Below are 19,126 nucleotides of genomic sequence, written 5' to 3' on the forward strand. Positions count from 1 at the left end.
GATGAGACTGCAAGATGTGGCGCGGAATCGAGACACGGGCTTCTTTGTAAAGGAAGTGGGAGGGAAGTGGCATCATTGTGCGTCGAAGCCTTCCGAGAAGCATCCGAGCATGATCTGATAAGGGGTGAGCTTGAGCGGCATTGTCATTTCCGAGCTGCTGGGCCGTCCACGTGATTGGCAGCTCTGGGAGCATTGATTGGCGCTGTTCATTTTTTAACTGGACCCCTGGCGTGAACGCGAACGTCGGACGCTAGAATGTTTATCGCCGGCAAAATGGCATTCCTCAAAGGGAGCCGGTGTCGCCGTGTCTGAATTGCCCCTACAGCTACACTCGCTGCTGTTCTCCGTCGTTGTTTGCCATTGGGCTTTTCTGTTTGCAGTTGCTTCTGTTCCTGCCTCGCCCACGCGACATCTCCCTCGTACCTGCAGCTTTCTGAAACCCTGCGAATAGCAGACGACTTGTACCTGCAGACGTTGACGTTCACGTCCACGCCCACGCTGCCAACATGGATATCGTCCTCGAGGTAGCAGATACCTTTATATTTGACTCTCTGTATGCGACATTGCTTCCCGCATCAGCCTCGTCCTTCACCGCCAATGCAACCTTTTCGAGCGTCAAAGAGGAGCCTACAGGATTCGCCACCCCCCATGCGACATGGCAGTACGAGCCCTCAACCAAGTACTTCTCCGTCCAGCCGTCCCAGAGTGCATACATGAGCCAATGGCCCCGTGACGACTGGAAGCGACAGCTCTTGACGCTGTATCTTATTACATGGTATGCGCCATTCTTTCACCTCAATCCCCCTTCTCGGAGCTGTCTAACGCGACAATTGCAGGCTCTTCGGCGTTGTCGTCTACTTTGTCTTCGCGACTGCATCCTACTATCTCGTCTTCGACAAAGCCACCTTCAACCACCCCAGGTACCTCAAGAACCAGGTCCGCCTCGAGATGAAGCAGGCCAACATAGCTTTTCCCATCATGGCCATCTTCACCGCCCCGTGGTTCCTGGCCGAAGTGCGTGGCTACTCGAAGCTCTATGATACAACGGCCGAGGGTCCCGGGACGTGGTACAACTACCTGCAGTTCCCCTTGTTTGTCTTCTTCACCGACTTCTGCGTCTACTGGATCCACCGCGGACTACACCACAAGTCCGTCTACAAGACGCTGCACAAGCCGCACCACAAGTGGATCATGCCGACTCCCTTTGCCTCGCACGCCTTCCACCCCATGGATGGCTATGCCCAGGGCCTGCCCTACCACATTTTCCCCTTTATCTTCCCGCTCCAGAAGTTTGCCTATGTCGTTCTCTTCATGTTTGTCAATATCTGGACAGTTCTCATCCACGACGGCGAATACGCGCACAACTCGCCCATCATTAATGGCGCTGCTTGCCACACAATGCACCATCTGTACTTTAACTACAACTACGGACAGTTCACAACCCTCTGGGATCGTCTCGGTGGAAGCTACAGGAAGCCAAACGACGAGCTGTTCCAGAAGGAGTTGAAGATGTGCCAGAACGAGTGGAAGAAGCAAGCCGAGGCCGTGGACAAGATGGTTGTAGAAGTCGAAGGCAAGGACGACCGCAACTACCTGCCTGACGAGCCTAAGAAGGTCCGTTGAATACACCGATTGATGTTGGGATGACGCTTCATGAAATGGGGGTTGGTTAGCGGGTTAGCACATCATTTGCTGGGAGACTACGTTGGCAATTCGACGGCTTGCATTTGTATATATTCTTCGACTCGCTCGCTGCATGAGGATATTTGGGAAAACAGGCTATTGCCTCATTTAGAACACGGCGCATGGGAGCAAAAGAGTTGGATTAACTGAATAATAATAATGTGAGATGTTGGTACCGTCTGAGGTCTATCGATGTCTTCTGTGAACACATCATCTACTTTGTCTATCGCTCGATTATGGAAACTTCCAAACACATCTCGACGCCCCGCTATGCAGCACACGTCATACTGTCATTTCTATGCCTCTCAAAACGCGATACCAGTCCTCCAACCCCCACTGTACCAACTCACTATCGAAGAATCCCCCCAACACCACCACCCGTCCCTAGCATCAGCGCCAAACCCCAGTCCCCTAAACAGCGAAACCGGAACCGGCTCAAACAGCCAAACCCCGCCTCTCGCAAAATCATCGCACAACAAATGCGCCGTGTAGTAAAACCACACATGCACATACGCGAATGTAAACGCCTGCATCAACCACTTCGGCACGTATCGCTGAACGCCAGTAGCCCTCAGAGCTTGCGAAATGCCCACCTCCGCAAAAATGCCCACAGCCTGCAGCAAGAAGAAGGCCAAGGGTTGCATGGGCTTCGTGTCGCCGGGGCAAGTGTATGTACCGCACGCATGCAGCACGCCACTGAGTCCAAACGCGACCAGCAGTTGTAAGACCTTTGCTACGGGGCTCTTACGATCCATGCCCAGCTTCTCAATGATCCTGCGGCTTGGGGCCTCGAATGCAAACCGGAATGTTTGGTGCCACCAGCTGCTCCACCACCCGGCCAGCCCGCGCTCGAAAACAGAATCATACGAACCCCAGGCTTCGGGATAGATCCAGGGTTCTGCACGGGCGCCGATGAGCGAGGGGCCGACGAGGCCAGAGAAAAGGAGCGGCGCAAGCGCGAAGAGGGACTGCAGGGCGAATTTTACGGCGAGCATGGAGACCAGGACACGGTAGGTGTCGACTAGCACTGGGTGATATGTGATAAAAATAGGGAAGTAAGAGGGTGGAGCGCGGTCCATGACGCCCCAAAAGTAGGGATCATGCATTACGAAGGTCTTGATTGCGTCCATGGCTAGGTAGCCTGTGATGGCTGTCTTTGCGTTCGCTATTAGGAGCTCGCGGCGTGTGGAGTAGCTTTTCACTTGCCCTGGGTGCACGCGGTAGGAGTGCTTTGGCGGGTTGGGTGAGTTTCGCTGGAGTTGTTCTTGCAACCATTTTGGTGGGGGCGGGAGAGCGGAAGGGCGCCAGTTCCAGCCTGCGCCGCGAAAGTTGCAGAATATGTCGAGAATGAAGTCGAGACGCTCGATGAAGGGGGATAGGGGATAGGACTGCCATGCAAACTCGCCATGACGGTGGCGGGGGCCGAGTGTTCCTCTGGCATTGGCCGAGTCCGTCTGCTCAGTTGTAGGCTTCGAAGGCGTATGGTTGTTTTGTTCTATACTCCTGTCCGTCTTTACCTTCTCTTTCTCTTGAGCACTTCCAAACGCGCCTTCGGTCCTCTCAATACGCTGGAAATCCGTCTGTGCATCGTTGCATACTAGAATCGCGCTCATCCACACAACACTCCATGCATTGAGTAATCCAACGCCCAACCCAGGTGCCATTCCCCTAGCTCTTGTGTATATAATGGAATATGCTGCGAAGCCGGCGATCCACGCAAAGGCCAAGAACCGACATTTTCGAAGCCATGGTCTATTTTGGTGGGGGATGAGCATGTATATGATTACACCAAAGGCGCCTAATGCCCCCCAGGGGTAGGTGAAGGGTTTATACTCGCCAGATGCGATTCGTTGTGCATGTTTTTCGTAATAATATGCTAATAGGTCGTAGTGAGAGTGTGGCCAGGAGCCATCATTTGAACTGAACATTATGATTCTAGGGGATGATGCAACGCGGTCTGTAGAAATGAAAATGAAATGAGCAGGAGTACTCGGGGTGTTTTATTCATAAACAATCATGACTGCAGTAAAGTGGCGCCTCTAATTGATGACGCATGGAACGCCCCGTTGCGCTAGACCGGAACCGAAGCCGACAACACCAAACCTTTTCCATCGCAATAACTCCGGCTTCAAGATTCAGCAGCACTCGCTCACCCTAGTCCTTCTCTTTCGCGATACGGAAAATCGTGCCGAAAACGTCAAGATGGTGAACATTACAGAGAAAATCAAGGAGTGAGAAACCCTCGAAAGTTTTGATATGCCAAGCGCTCATACCCCACCAGGATTGAGGATGAGATGCGGAGGACGCAGAGTGAGTGCTAGAGTAAGACTCGCAGCAAAACAAGAGCTGACATGATATAGAGAATAAGGCCACAGGTACGCACATCAGATCGCGTCTCGAAAATCCGGACTTTGGGCTGCATATGACATTCACGTGCTGATGCTGGAATCCAGAATACCATCTTGGCTTACTCAAAGGGTACAAGATCATGCACTATGACTACTAGACCCCATCATTGACGTTGTCTCAGCAAACTTGCCCGTCTTCGCGCCCAACTCCTCGAACCCGGCCCAGGTGCCGGCGGTGGTGGAGGAACCGGCTTCGATGTCTCCAAGTCTGGCGACGCACGCGTAGCACTAGTTGGTTTCCCATCTGTTGGAAAATCCACCTTCTTGTCCAGGATCACAAAAACCAAATCTGAAGCAGCTGCCTATTCTTTCACCACGCTTACAGCCATCCCCGGTGTGCTCGAGTATGCTGGTGCTGAGATCCAGATCCTCGATTTGCCGGGTATTATCGAGGGTGCTGCGGAGGGTAAGGGAAGAGGACGACAAGTCATTTCTGCAGCAAAGACGAGTGATTTGATCTGCATGATCTTGGATGCGACGAAGAAGGCGGAGCAGAGGAGGTTGCTTGAGCAGGAGTTGGAGGCTGTAGGGATTCGGTTGAATCGGGAACCACCGTAAGTTCATCCTCATTGTCTTTTCTCAGTCGCTTTCATCGAAGCTTGGTTTCTTCCAAACTGGGTGCAACCATGTGAATACATTGACTAATGCATAGCTAGGAACATCTACCTCAAGCCCAAAAAAGCTGGTGGTATGAAGATCAACTTTCAAACGCCACCCAAGTATCTAGACGAGAAGATGCTTTACAACATCCTGAAAGACTACAAAATGCTTAACTGCGAGGTCCTGATCCGCGACGAGAATGCTACGGTTGATGACTGTGAGTGCTTGATCCTTCGAACTATTTCCTTCCTATTATGCCCTGAGATTTGTCCAGTAAACACTTGCTAATGTGTATCATTTGCTAGTCATTGATGTGATCATGAAAGACCACCGAAAGTATATCAAGTGCCTCTACATCTACAACAAAATCGACAGCATCGGGCTACCCCATCTGGACGAACTCGCTCGTGAGCCACACACTGTCGTTATGTCCTGCGAGCTTGATCTCGGTATCCAAGATGTCGTGGAAAGAGTCTGGGAGGAATTGCGCCTCATCCGTGTCTACACGTAAGTTTTTCCATCTCTCTAACGTTTAATGCCATCAAGGCCCGAATCTACCAGGTCTTCGATATCCAAACTCGTGCTGACAAACGCTACAGGAAGAGAAAAGGCGATGATCCCAAGTTCGATGAAGCCCTGATTGTTAGGACCGGAAGCACGATTGAAGATGTGTGCGATCAGGTCCATCGAACGCTGAAAGACACGTTCAAGTATGCGTTGGTGTGGGGTGCGAGTGCAAGACATGTGCCGCAGAGAGTGGGGCTGGGACATGCTGTCGCGGATGAGGATGTGGTAAGTATCGTTGCGAAGTAAAACGTTGAGATCGAAGAGGCGTCCGAGTATGGGAGGTACGGACAGTAAACAAAATACCAATGAAGGGTAAAGGGTTGGAGTAGGTCGCTACCTCAAGTTTTGAGCTTGTATGAGAATGATACTTGGGACATGTCTCACATACACCGCAATCCCAGGCGAGAGCTCAGGATTCCACATTAGATGAGACGAGCACGTTAGATCTCTGATTTACACGTCAACAAGCTGGCATTCACTGTCACTGACTGAGCGTCGTTTACCCGCCAGCGCACTTCAACCAAGTCACAACATAACCCTTCCTTTCTCCCCGAACCCGACAACAACCCTCCAATACCTTCCACTTCTAATCCACCCACTCCAATGCCCCCAACTCCCTCATCGCGGCTCCCTTCCATCGACGAATCCCCCGAGCAAGAAACCGCCCCTCCCACACTCACCACCATCCTCTTCACCACAGCATGGCGCGCACTATCGCACGCCGCAACACCATACATGCTACACAGCCATGACCTAGACCTCAACGGATTGATCCCGCGAGCCTTTTGCCCCGAAGTGTATGATCGCGTGGTACATCGTCCCCGTACGCCTTTCGCCTACCACCTTTCCGCTGACGCGAGGCAGGAGAACTGCGTGCGAGATATGGGCGCAGAAGCGCAGTATGCGGTGTGGTATTGGGTCGAGGGACTGGTGGATGGACATGGGGATGGTGAGCGGAGAGGCTGGCATCCGTGTTTCGAGTTACCTGGGAATCGGTATGTGGTGTCTAACATCGAGATGGCGAGATTGCTGACGCGCAGGTTAGTAGAGTCGTTGGTTGTGCGCGCGGGAGAAGCGATAGTCGAAAGGGGAGGAGCGGAGCGAGCGAGACGCGATTGTGAGTGTGGAGTTGGAAGTTCGGTAACTGGTCTTGCAAGAGAACATATACATTCATCTGGTATGATATAACTTCCTGAGGATGAGATTATCCTAGTTAAAGGCTGCGTCCAATTCGAGATGATCGAGACTGATATCTAAGCAAGAACGATCGGGTTCTCCGCGAGTTAAGTATGAGACGCTAACACTTTCGCAGCATACACTCTACGAGGCTGGTTATCCATGATGTGGCGCTTGATGATTTATATTTACAGAGTCTCTACCGGGTGACTATCGAAGAAGGTTATTCTTGAAGTTTTCATATTTCCATCGATGGGCTTAGCATCAGTCACCACGACGTTTGGAGAAGAACCCCAGTCTGGATCTTTGCCACGTAGATATGCAACATAAATATGCTCTCCTGTTTTGAGCACTGTGTGCCGTTTGTAGACGACTTTTACTATCTCATGTGTAAGTCTGGCATCCGGTAGATGCGTATCAAGCATAGCTACCAGGATTGCGTGAGAACACACCCGATACCGCATTGTACTGTATCGTCGACTACAGCACCTATTGCCAGAGGAGATATTAATAGCAAAATGAAGCTTACTTGCTGATCGATGTACCGGGATCGGACGAGACAGGACATTCACCTTCGAGGCTGAGACATCTCGAGCTTCTCCCAGTTACCTTTCAGCTAGCTTTCATTTACCGTAATACAATCTTGTACGTTTCTCTTGTGGTCTGACCGGAAATAAACTGAAACAGCAATGCATTCGACACACTACAATGTCATCCCGGGAGATGGTTCTTGCACGTACGGCCACGACCGAGAGAAACAACTGCCCAGTGTTTGAGTCTTCCGAATGTAGGGGTACTGGCTTCAACGTCACATTGAGCTCCGCATTCAGTAACCTGTTCGTTTCCAATCTTGATACAACCACCACAGTCTTGGCGATCATGTTCTCGCCAAGTCCCGTCTTGCTCATTTACCTGCACGGCGTCCACCGGTTCTCTCCAGCGGCCCGTCTGCAAGATCCCGCTCGGGTCATCCGCACATGCCGACGGATGCAGGGCGTGCTGGCTCCCGAGATTTCCGGCATTGCCTGCGAACCCGATTCTAGCCGTCTCGGTGTAACCACACGTATATGCCTGAATCATGTATGTGTGCAGACTCGAAAGCGCACGACTCCCAGGCGGGCGGCCACCTCCGTTGATGGTTGTGGAGTATCGGAATAATTGAAGCCACCTACGGAAGAGCAGAGACGAAATGGTTTGGATGTGGTGGTCTGCGATGTGGATGTGGTGGTCACGCGACAGTCTGGTGTGTGGGAGGGGCTTTTTGGCGTCGGGGATCTTCGGCGTATAATCAGGTGGGAAATGGAGACTTGAGGGCCGGGGTCCTGTGCTCTTCACCTGTGCGACTTCGATTAGAGTGCGAGTGCAATCTTACACAGATCCTGCAACCATGGGAGTCAAACGTTGTGAAACCAGTGCCCACATTGTGGTAGTCGCATACATGTATGGCGCTCTGAAAGATGACACTGCTGAGTCCAGAGGACTGGTCGGTGGCAGGACAATATCTGCAGACGAGACTGTGTTACGTGTACCTTGGATCCGACTCGTAGAAGATGAGGATGGGTCGAATTATGCAGGGCCAAGATACCGAAAAATCATGGCATGCTGTAGGATTATCCCGATTGAGACGTAGGTCTGGTCGCACGGGATAGATGGACATACCTTCAGGCGTTCAGATAAGAGAGTGAACCAGTATTGAAGCCGCTGTGATACGACAGCACGCTTTCTTGAAGAGACACGTTCGCAGCCCGAAGTTGGATAAGCTAGTCGAGTGTTTGGAATCGTGTGGGTGCATTGCGCATGCAAGGTTCCAGCAGAGATCTCGGGAAACATGGGATTCTAGGAACGGGGATCGGGATACGTGGTGTTTGACGTCCAATCGATCGCTCGCCTCTTTGTCTGATCCCACCCTTGAGCATATGATGAGGCGAATATTGAGAGGGATCTCACCCCAGTAACCCCTGCATGGAAGAATGTTTCTGACCCCAATAACAAGGCATTACCATGGGTGTTTGTCGTGAATCGTGGACATCGCCGATGATAACGAGACGCGTACATTTACGAATCATGGGTTCGGCATTCTATGTTGCTAGCCACAATAGAATTTTAGTTTTCGTCTTTCGCATTCGCTACCAGGCGGTAAGGCGACTTCGGAGGATTCGTCAGACCGTCATCGTCGAAGTCGGCGTGGGGGTTAGGCCTTGGGTATATCGGCAACGCTGAACTCTATCAATTGGGTCAAAGGCTATGACCAGGTTTCACCGTTAATGACCGTGAGAACGCTGAACATTCTTCCGGTGTTGCCAATGAATATGTCACCCCTGCAAGCTACTACGAGCTGAGGAAATCAGGCCCCCGTGGTTGAAGATGCAAGGATTTTAGGCATACAGTAAGATTTCGCACCTGATGAAGAGTTTGTATTGCAGAGAAGCGAACATTGCAAAGGCCGAAGTGACGGAAAACATTTTTGAGGTTGAAGTAGACAAGCAACTACTGTTACGCTACGGAAGTTACAGCCGGTTGACAGGTTATGCTTCGCGGCGTTGCAACCGTGCACTGCCATTCTCCCCAGGTTCCAGGGCGTTCTGAAACGCACCTCTCTACAGCTCGTTGCGTTGCGCTGATTTCCGCACCCCATGCAAGCTTCAAGCTTCAACTCAAACTGAGCAGAACCGCTGAATCTTGTAATATCTCCCAGATAAGCTTGCAGGTGCCCATGAAATTACCACCACTAAGCTTTTTAAGCACGTAGGTATCTGTCTAGCTCCAACCAAGGTCCCTCCATGATCCCACGAAGCTCACTACAACGAACTCAGCTTTCCTTGCAGAGCCTCAATCAACTGGACGCTTCAGGAGTCGCTATCGACGGGACGACGTCACAATCTCACACAGTTCTAGACGTGGAAAGACAAGCAGATCGACAACTAGCACCTGTCGATCATCAGGTGCATCTTGAGTTTCGGTGATACTTCCCTTTTCGCACGTCGCCATGCAAGAGGGCAAACTATCCAAATCCTTCGCTCCAACGCTGACGCCCAAGGTCACAAGGAACAGAGCCTGCGAGTCACGTGTACTCGCTTTAAAACGTACGATGATTTGCTGTAAGACGTTGGGAGTGTTACTCGATTCGAGGGCACGCCACATTACATTGGGGCTGGGGAACCTAGTCAAGCAGCCTGGACATGGGTTGGCCATTGGACGCCTTTCAATCTGGTTCACGACTTCCGCGGAAGAGGGGAAACGGCAAGTACCGGCATGTGTCGTTCAACAACTACCTGAAGGCCTCGCTTAGCCCTTAGCCCTTACAAGCATACTGTAACTCGGATCGACATCACACGGCCGCCGCTGAGCGCCACACTCTTCATCAGCCTCGTTGTTTCGCTTCAACTCCACTACAATAAAACGGATCAGCCGTGTGCAGATTGTGGGGAGGTTCTTAATAAGCAGACTCCAACGCCACCTGATAAGCGAGGAAGGCGCATGCAAGCTGCCGCACAAAATCATTGTCATTAGTTTGAAACTGCTCTCACTCACACTTCGAGATTCTACTACAGGTGATGGGCAACGAGCACATGATCGTACCACGCGCAAAATACAGTACCCACAGCATGTTTCCACCACGTGTTATAGTCGAGAGGTTGAATGAGTTGGCTAACTCATGACATCTGGCAGACTCGCTTAGCAGGGAGGCAATGTACGAATTCACTACGAGTTTTTGCAAGAACAAAGAACCCGCTCGGTCCTTCTCGTACCAATCACTGAGATGAACACGACGTTGGCGAAAGCGTTACTAGCCACCGCAGTAGTAAGTGCTGTCTTGCAGTGAGCAGCCCCATAAAAATCCATAGACGTACCAAAGTACTACCCCAGGGACACCTCGTAAACCCACAAAACTTTATATCTCATACTATCGTCTGACCGTGATACGCGTACCGCCAGAGATCTGCATATGTCGCACATACAGCTCGATTACCGATCTTGACATCCCGTCATCTCCCTACAGGGTGGTGCAGTGAGTAGCGAGTAGGTAGAAGCCCTGGTCGAACGTTGGTGTTGCACTGCAGCGTGCGCTGGCCCAGTCGTTCAAAATGACGGGACTGCAAAGAGGAGCGGTGAGTGATATGGCAATGCAGTGTGTTGTAGCCGAGCATGCAACAATTCTAGAGGTATGCACTTCACATGGTTTGAAGAATTTGATTGGATGAATGATTTTTTATCAACATAAACGCTGAGTTTTACATACATGATTGCAGACAATACGTCTGCTTAGGAAAAAACAAAAAACAAACATTAAAGCGAGTGATGCTTCCCCCAACCTTTCCCAATCCAAAGTGGTATACACAGAGGTGAGCGAACAAGGGTATCCGTGGCGTGCGTCATTCGAACATAGAACATGAAGGCAGTGGTTATGTGCCGGACACCGCTCTCAGTGCGCCGGAGCAAGAAATGTAAGAAACCATACCCTCCGCTGCACTAGCTCGGGTCTCGAATGGCTTGGATCCCATGGTCCGTCTATTCCTCGTAACTCATGCTTCTTTAGCCATAATCTCATATCTCGATGTGGTCATATAACGTGGGAGCGCGATGAGTGTGTTTAATAGAGCCTTCGCTCGGGGAAAACCATGTCGTACTCTGCGGCTTGAGCCGGGTACGTAGCTGTGAGAGGAGCGTTGAAGTCGTATCCATTGTCAGATTTAGGCTGTGTGTTGTCCGAAAACATGGACGAGCTGCGGCTGCTGCGGTCGCTTTCAATTGGATGAAAGGAGCTAGGATAGCTTTGGTTCATTGTGTCCATGGGTAGAGCCATGTATGCCGAGTGTTGCGGAACAGTCGCGGATGGCACCGCTGATATCCGCCTGTCTTTGCCTCGGCCCTTGATACCTTTGTTGGAGTTTTTGTAGAGAGACGCAAAGTACTCCCAAAGGGCCTTGTCTTCGTTGGACACATACTCGGCTGAGTGAATTGTGGCAAACTTCAGAGTGAGGTGTCTCAGTGTGGATGCGTGGAACTTGTTTTGGTGTGACTGCAGTGCGTTAGTAACCAAGCTGGATAGCTCGTGATGGTGAATCTTACCTTCAAGTTACCCAACTGAGTGAATTGCTTTCCGCAATCGTCAAGCTGGCAGTTGAAAGGCTTATCCTGCTGATGCACAATTTTGTGTGCGCGAACGTTACCACGCTGAGCAAAGGTCTTGCCGCAAATGTCGCAGCTGTACGGTCGTTCTCCAGTGTGTCGCCTCTCATGTGTTTTGAGGTTACCCAACTGTGAAAATCTTTGTCCACAGTTTGGTGCGGTGCAGAGGAAAGGCTTCTGACCAGTGTGGGCGCGGATGTGAATCTCAAGATGAGTCTTCTGGTAGAAGTTCTTACTACAGTTAAGCATGTTGCACGAGTACTTCTTCTTCGGCTTCTGGCTGCCCTTTGTACGTGTTCCCTCGGAGCACTCTGATCGCGGAGAGGAGGGTGGTTGTCTGGCCTGAATAGCTTTCATCAGGGTGTCCACGTCGGTGCCAAAGTTGGTCACAGTACTTTCAGTTGGCTCAGATTGGGATCGCTTGAGCTCTCCAGAGTAGGAACCGTCATTGTACATTGAGTTCGCAACAACAGCAGATTGGCTCTCGGATTTGACCATGAGATGACCGTCAAGCGAGAAAGCATTGCGTGCTTCTCTTACGGTTGGAAGTGTTTGAACATCTGGAACACCGGCAAATGAGACAGATTGGGAAACATTTGGCGCATAGTTAATCGTGGAGAATTGTACGTTGTATGGATTCGCTGAAGCCGGGTCGAAAGCGTACGCTCCAGGTTGGTATGGGACTGAGCTGCTCAAGGGGGTTGACGAGAAGAGAGGCAGGTTCATATCCATGTGCGAAGTTGTTGGTTGATAGCTTCTTGGGGTGTGGTGGTTCGCGGCAGACCGCGGGGCATCGTAGTGAGGTACCATGGTGTTGATGTTCATATTGGAGACTTGGTAAGAATGTTCAGGTCTTCCTTGCCAGAAGCCAGCGTGATGATTTGTAGGAACAGTAGCCATTGATGAGAAGGTAGTCAGTGCCACTTGGTGGACCGTGGAGTATGGAGATTTCGAGTCGAGATGGATATGTATATTGAAAGAAACAAGATGGTGTTGCGTAAGAAGTAAGTGGTGATACGGAGCAGATTTGTTTGCTGTGTCTTGGTTATGATTCAGGGAGACTTTGGGATTAAGATATAAATGTTCACCTCGTACTTTGCGTGTCCCGGCAGATGAACAAGGATGACGATTATTGTGGAGTGGAGCAGGCCTGAGAGCCTAAGACAGGGGAGACTCTCAGAAATCGAGACCATCACTGATGCAGCAGAATGGACAAGGAACATCGCTTTCGTATGCAGCCAAGCAAAGACAGATGGAGGCCACAGATGTTGCCCGGCATGAGAGCTTAGTGATGGCTGACCCGGTTTTCAGGGAGCTAACAAGGGGTGTGGTGGATCGGGGCACCGGGGGTCGATGCGGTGGATCAGGGATGTAGTCTGAGCGCCAGTAGCTCGCAACCATCTCCATTGGGGATGGGATCGGGGTCTTGCTCCAAACGTGCAAACGGACAGCAGGAAAGTGTGGGGGCCTCAAGACAGATGTCTAAGCAGCATCCTATTGGGCGGCGGGTTGAAGCTTTGATTATCCGTACTCATCGTCCAATGGAGAGTTACCTTTCCGTTTTGAATACAGGCAATGGAAACATGAATCCGCCATGTTCCGGATCCACCTTGTCATTGTGACTAGATGAAGTCGTTCAAGAGGTTCTGGGGTGTTTCCAGTATGGTAGGCGTGGGAAAATACTCGATCTGTATGGCGTATCAGAGCCCTGCGACAACACGAAGATCCGTCCAGGGCACGACACGATCCTGGCGAAGATCCCCATGTTGGCTGCTCTTGGCGGGTCTGCTTCATATCGTACCCGTTCTCAGCTCGTGCTCCTTCTCGCGCTGTTTGCGCGACTCAGATCTCTATTGCACGGCCACACGAGGACCCAATTTTGTTGCCGACGAACTAAGTTTGGCGGCCGTCGCGGGTAGCTGCCTCTTCCCGAGAATCTGACAGTCGTAATGGAGGGTCCTGCCTGCCCATCTACAGCCACGATGCTCCTTCACAGAAGCACAGAGACACTCAGGGCGGCGACCTATGCAACAATGAAGCGGTCACCGCTCAGACCCGCAGGTATGTCAGTATGAAATCCTGGGCTGCCATACCGGAAGTATCGTTCCCCAACGGGGCGTCGGCTCATTGCAGGGGGGGAGTTCCAAATACTGACGGCACTCACAGCCACCTCGGCGAAGTTCAAGCGTGGCGATGGCGAGCATCTCAGCCTTACCAAATACGCAATCACCCCTCTGCGAACGCAATCCACAATGCCGATAATGCCGTTGTAGCAATGAATCGTACGTGCGCATGTGAGTAAGTTTGTGTGTGTGCGTCTGCGTGTGGTGCGCGTGCTGGCGTGCAGGTGCAACTAACATTGATCAGCTAATCAGATCAACCAGCCCGCGTTAACAACCGGATCTCATACAAACATCGCAAACTACTTCCCCCAACCCCCGACCTTTCCACATTGCCTTTTCCAGAAAATATTGCATGCCTATCGTTGCGCAGTTTGCGCCTTCACTTAATCTTACTTAGCACAGCGTCGTTTCCGGGAATGAAAGCTGCTACTTAGTTAGCCGCCACAGGCGACGTCTATGACTTCATCTCTTAGTGTTTGATCGTCACAGACGTCGTGGGGCACCGCTGTTCACGACAGGACCCCCCGGACCCTTCTCAGAATCGCCATTCATATTCATGCAGCCATTGAATTGCCTACATACTTTGTATGCAAGCAGCCTCTGTTGTGCATGCCAACACCACGTGTCCAGTATGATTAGGCTACCTCGGGTTCATAATATCACAATTCGCTTACTCTTCGAACATTCTTTTGGTTCATCCACCACCATTTGACCCCTGAAAATGATTTGGCAACATGACCAACAGGCGTTCTTTGCTGTGGTGGGTCATCAATGTTCGTGTGCTGGTAAGGAGCTCATTCTTGAACGAGAAGCATATAGCGTTAGATGGCACTTGTCTACCCGAGAAGAACAACGTTGATAGAGCAACACTACGGACCTGGATGTCCTATTCCAGGATGTCAATTTGACATAAACCTCGTTGGTACCTAATCTTTTCGCATCATTCCGTGGAATTGTTCTAGGTCGTGTCTTTGCGCACTATCACTGGACTTGATTTGTTCGCCCTTTACTCTTCAGACGTGGAGATGCAAGACCTGCTAATCCAGGGTCTGCGACCGAACCTCGTATCTCTATCCTCATTTTCCTCCCGCCCTGTCAGCCTTTCGTCTTCTTCCATGTGGCAATCCTCTATGTTTTCCCTTTTAGCCCGTGTTCGTATTCATCCTTGACAATACGGTAGATCAATCGAGCGATGTCCATGCCGAACCAGCCCTATTTCAGACATCTTACAGCCTGGTTAGGGCATAGGATATGTTGCCGCAACAGCTCGTGCAGGGTGCCGAAGATATTGGCAAAGGTTGAGATTGAGGGCTTGAGGGTCGAAGCAAAACTGCACAAATTCGTGCACATGCAGTAGCCTCAAACACGTGCGCATGGGGTCGCTACGCGATTGTGAAAGTTTCATATACAGACAGAGATGAGGTTCATATTAGCGTGAGTATCCCCGGATATGTGTTCTGATGGAGCCTCCGCTTCTCTCAAGATTCTACATTCCTGACATGCTGGGTTTCACTTCTATCAACAGGAGATTCGTTGGCCATTACCTATCTCAAGATTACCGTTGGCCCTGACGACCAGACGTTTTAATATACGGTGACAACGGCACGCGGCACAGCGGTAACGGCCCTTCTTCGGGTTTACCTTCTACTGGTACGCACTCTCGCCCTTTTACCGTCAACGGGGCGATCCAAACCCCAAACCTTCTCGTTCGAAGAGGGGCATCGACCTGGTTGTGGGTTACGCTTGTGTTACAGTGCTTACGAGCCCTCGCTGCTGATCAGTCATGTGGTCGCCAGGATTTAGACTTCCCCTGTCAGGCTTGATTAGGCTAGAGATGTGTAATCATAATCAAACGGCAGTGATTTCGACAGCAGCACCTGACTCGTCCGATTGACTAAACTGTGTTTCCTGCTCTGACAGCCGCGTCGCTATCAGAGTGGATGTTCTGGGTAGTCAATCTTCCCTCGGCGACCACTATATGGCCAAGCAACAGCCTAATCATAAACAGGAACTGAGGCCTGCTAGGTAACACGGCGCGTCCGGTTTCGAGACTAAGGTCGACGATGTACGTTATCTGCTTCAAACTCATGCTACTTTTCGCCTCTCCCGTCTTGGTAGCCAGCTGTCGGTCCGTCACTTTCGAGCAACTGCCTAACGAAGCTTCCGCGGAAATCATGATTCATTATGGTCTGACTACATGTTTGCACTAAAGTCGTTCGAGATATCAACTATTGTATGTCTGTACTTTATTATCTAGTCGATCTTGGCCCTGCAAAGCGTTGTTGAGTGCGCAAAGCCTGCAGTGTCGGCGTTCCTCACGGCTGGAATACAATGGAGACATACAGTGGGCTGGAACTCGAACGCTTGAACGCGACACCAGCTTTCTCTAACATGTCTGACCTTGCTTGTCTCCGATATCCGTACACATCTAAATGATATGGAGAGAAACCAACACTGTCTAGTATGTAGAAGACAGCTCACGCGGACGTTGCAAATGTTTTTGTTCGTCAGTATGGGTTCCATACACATCAAAGAACGTTCCGGTCGTAGCAAAGCTGCTTCGACTGTACACAACAACATCAACAAGACCGGATGCAAGCTAGTCAAGACACGGTTCTTTATGTTATCCAAGCTCCGAAACAAGACTCACATACTCTCCAGGCACAAAGCTCGAGCTAAGCACAACCCCATTGGTCTCTATTAGCATCGTATACTTGCACAGCTTGTGCACCCTCGCACGTCTTGCGTTGTAAATGGATGCAAACTCGTGCGGACGACTTGGTTCAACGTGCCATGCTTGAAGCTCGTCAAAACATTCGTCTCCGTCTCGCCACATCTCCACTTCGTATTATGGCTCTCTCGCTGTCTCAGCTTCTGTGTACCGTGACACAAACCATGCCCTTCACGAATACCTGACGTACATGTTACATTGATCCTGCGACTTCCCGGCTGGCATGGCTACAGGTTCATGCAAAGAATTCATCTCACCACAACTTCATACTTGGATCAAGTGCGATGACGTACATCAGCAACTGGCGCGCTAGTCCAAATCCACAAAGCGAGTCTAAAACAACGTCTAGATCACCAGCCATCGGCAATTGTGAAGGGAGTTCCGAGATTCAAGCCCCCTGTCCCCGTGCGCGATTCGTAAAAGGCGGGGCCGCCAACGCTTGTGTAGTCTAACAGAAAGGGTCGCGGGAGGGCCGATCCTGGGTACCAACGTTGCGTCGCCAGCTTCGACTGTACAACATCTGAGAGTTGCTTTTTGCATTGTTGTACATCGTCGTCTGGTAGATTGCGGTTGGCTGACGGTTGGCTGGCGGTTGTGATGCCGAATGGATGCGCTTACCATTACGAGATCCTGACGATGCACTCCACGATCTAGACATGGTGGTTTCTGCAAGGCGATGAAACAAATCAATCGGCTGGTTCATGATGAACACGAAACTTGCGTCTCGGTATGCACGCCATCCTACAAAAAGTAAGAACCTACCCTTTTAGTCTGGACGGAACTGTAGTTCCTATGTACGCAACATCTCGCCAATCGACTTGGTGGCATGGCATTAACTGTCCGCAAGATCTGACAGGTCTCATCTTCGTAGGGGCAATCCACATCCCGCTCCCACGACGACTGCCAGTGTATTGAACATGCCGCAACGCGCCTCATCGAGGTACTCGGCATGGTCGGCGGTGTCGCGAATGCTGGTGGCGTGATGAGAAGATCACTTTTGGCGACTTGCATGTAAGCTACATCGACATCCTTACCGACGTCTCTAAACGCCAGTCTTAAAATATTGAATCTGTGGGTCCCGAAGATCTGTGGTCGCCGACTCGATGGATTTTGGCTCCTGGTTTGGTTATCTACTGACCGACAACCTGGTCTGACGAAAATGCGACAGGTCGTTTGTGGAGTTCGAGGGTCACATTACGAGGTGAAGATCAGGGCGAAATTCTGTCAACACTGTCCGTCGTCTAGAACCCTCAGCAATTCTTACGTCTCGGCGCTTTGTGGAACTCGTATGTGCCGTCTTTCCTACCTTCTCCGCGCAACTACCTACATACACATTGTATCATTACACTCACAGGCGCTAACATAGATCTAGCTATGGACCCGTACTCAATACAAGGTCGCCCATCATTTGAGCATTTCGTCTCGATCAACTGCCTTATCTCACACTCGTACGATTTGTGACCCTGCATCACTTCAGGTCCACGTTCGCCCGAGATGCGCGGTATTCCCGCATGCACACACAATCTTACTACCGTAGGAGGATCCAACTCCACTCACGCCTCTCAAAGACGATGCCTAGTGTCTGGGTTCGTCTCCAGTTTACTAATGTTTAGTCAGGGCTTTGCGGGACGGCATGAGTATCGTAATGCGTGCTGCAGATCCGATCGCGCGGATAACGGGAGCGTCAAGCCTGTGGGGCAGGTGGGTATGGTAAGTCAGGGCGGGTAGACAGGCTGACCAGATGCTAACAGTCTGCGATTGTGGGGAACTGCTCGTGCAGAACTTGGCGGTATTTTTGAGATCGGAAGATCCTAATCTCGCGTACACCGGTCGTTGAAAGAGTGTGTTGTGCTGGGAATCGAGTTCATCACAAGCCATTACAGTGACTAAGGAAGGCGCAGGCAGTGACCGGGGTAGGCGCGACACGACGGGAAAACTTTGCCATCCACCAACCCATCATCGGTAACGATGAAAGGGGTAATGCGCCGGGCTTCGTCCCCTCCAAACCCCAAGATCCCACCCCACTTGTCGGCGATACCCTGTCATGTCGCCGTTCATACTCTACGCATATCTGCAGATGACGCATGAAGACCGCATACTTCCACGAATCTCATACTCCATTGTCTCGTTGTATCCTCAATCGTTTCACATGTAGTATATTCGGCGTTTGTGCGAAGGTTTCTCGCCTCAAGCCATGAACCTACACCATGCCGTCAGATCCGGGATCCAGCGGCAATATCCCAAACCCACCCCGACGCACCTCACTCAAACCGTACACTTACCTTACCACAGTCATGATTTTATTGCCAGTGAACAGAACTGAGCCATAGCCATGCGTTCCACCCCTCGTTCGAAGCCCAGTCGGATTCTACCGTTCCTTGCAAAATCAATCGGCCGAGGCAAGTCAAACCACGCGACTATGCCCAAAGCTATATTTACGGCCGGAAGAGCGGGTATGTGAGATCCTGCGAGATCCTAAACCTTGCCATACCATGTACGTCGATGAAAAGACTTGCCATAGCACTCAAGACGACGCGAACCCGAGCCATTTATAGATAGAATCAGCTGTGAATAGAGTGTCGGGCACCAAGATGTTTTGTTGGGCTAATTGCACTGCAATGATGCTGGGTTGTCTGTATCATAAAGGTGACACGAGATGTCAACCACAGCACTGCCTCACTTCGCTTCGTGCAGTCTGAATTGGAGGG

General features: G+C 51.0%; 5 protein-coding genes across 5 annotated transcripts; 3 read left to right on the forward strand and 2 right to left on the reverse strand.

Moving 5' to 3' along the window:
* Positions 1-506: 506 nt before the first annotated feature.
* On the forward strand, positions 507-1,623 carry P153DRAFT_292952 (uncharacterized protein; the record flags this gene model as incomplete). Its single annotated transcript, XM_033663867.1, has 2 exons — positions 507-775; positions 837-1,623. 2 exons carry the CDS (start codon positions 507-509, stop codon positions 1,621-1,623), a joined length of 1,056 nt encoding a protein of 351 aa, XP_033522829.1.
* Positions 1,509-3,869, reverse strand: P153DRAFT_367579 (uncharacterized protein). The gene has a single exon (XM_033668307.1). The coding sequence runs from the start codon at positions 3,609-3,611 to the stop codon at positions 1,989-1,991; it is 1,623 nt and encodes a 540-aa protein (XP_033522830.1). The 5' UTR covers positions 3,612-3,869; the 3' UTR covers positions 1,509-1,988.
* P153DRAFT_318262 (P-loop containing nucleoside triphosphate hydrolase protein) lies at positions 3,798-5,773 on the forward strand. Its single transcript, XM_033665052.1, has 8 exons — positions 3,798-3,914; positions 3,965-3,993; positions 4,044-4,058; positions 4,137-4,161; positions 4,214-4,645; positions 4,748-4,908; positions 4,997-5,198; positions 5,291-5,773. Exons 1-8 carry the CDS (start codon positions 3,886-3,888, stop codon positions 5,502-5,504), a joined length of 1,107 nt encoding a protein of 368 aa, XP_033522831.1. The 5' UTR covers positions 3,798-3,885; the 3' UTR covers positions 5,505-5,773.
* Positions 5,774-7,142: 1,369 nt separating this feature from the next.
* Positions 7,143-8,064, forward strand: P153DRAFT_386565 (uncharacterized protein; the record flags this gene model as incomplete). Its single annotated transcript, XM_033670544.1, has 2 exons — positions 7,143-7,497; positions 7,865-8,064. The coding sequence occupies 2 exons, from the start codon at positions 7,143-7,145 to the stop codon at positions 8,062-8,064; spliced, it is 555 nt and encodes a 184-aa protein (XP_033522832.1).
* Positions 8,065-11,025: 2,961 nt separating this feature from the next.
* P153DRAFT_292892 (zinc finger protein-like protein OZF) lies at positions 11,026-12,464 on the reverse strand (the record flags this gene model as incomplete). Its single annotated transcript, XM_033663861.1, has 2 exons — positions 11,026-11,454; positions 11,505-12,464. 2 exons carry the CDS (start codon positions 12,462-12,464, stop codon positions 11,026-11,028), a joined length of 1,389 nt encoding a protein of 462 aa, XP_033522833.1.
* Between the last annotated feature and the right edge of the window lie 6,662 nt (positions 12,465-19,126).

The sequence above is a fragment of the Dothidotthia symphoricarpi genome (genome assembly GCF_010015815.1).
Source record: "Dothidotthia symphoricarpi CBS 119687 unplaced genomic scaffold P153scaffold_12, whole genome shotgun sequence".
Classification (NCBI taxonomy): Eukaryota; Fungi; Ascomycota; class Dothideomycetes; order Pleosporales; family Dothidotthiaceae; genus Dothidotthia; species Dothidotthia symphoricarpi.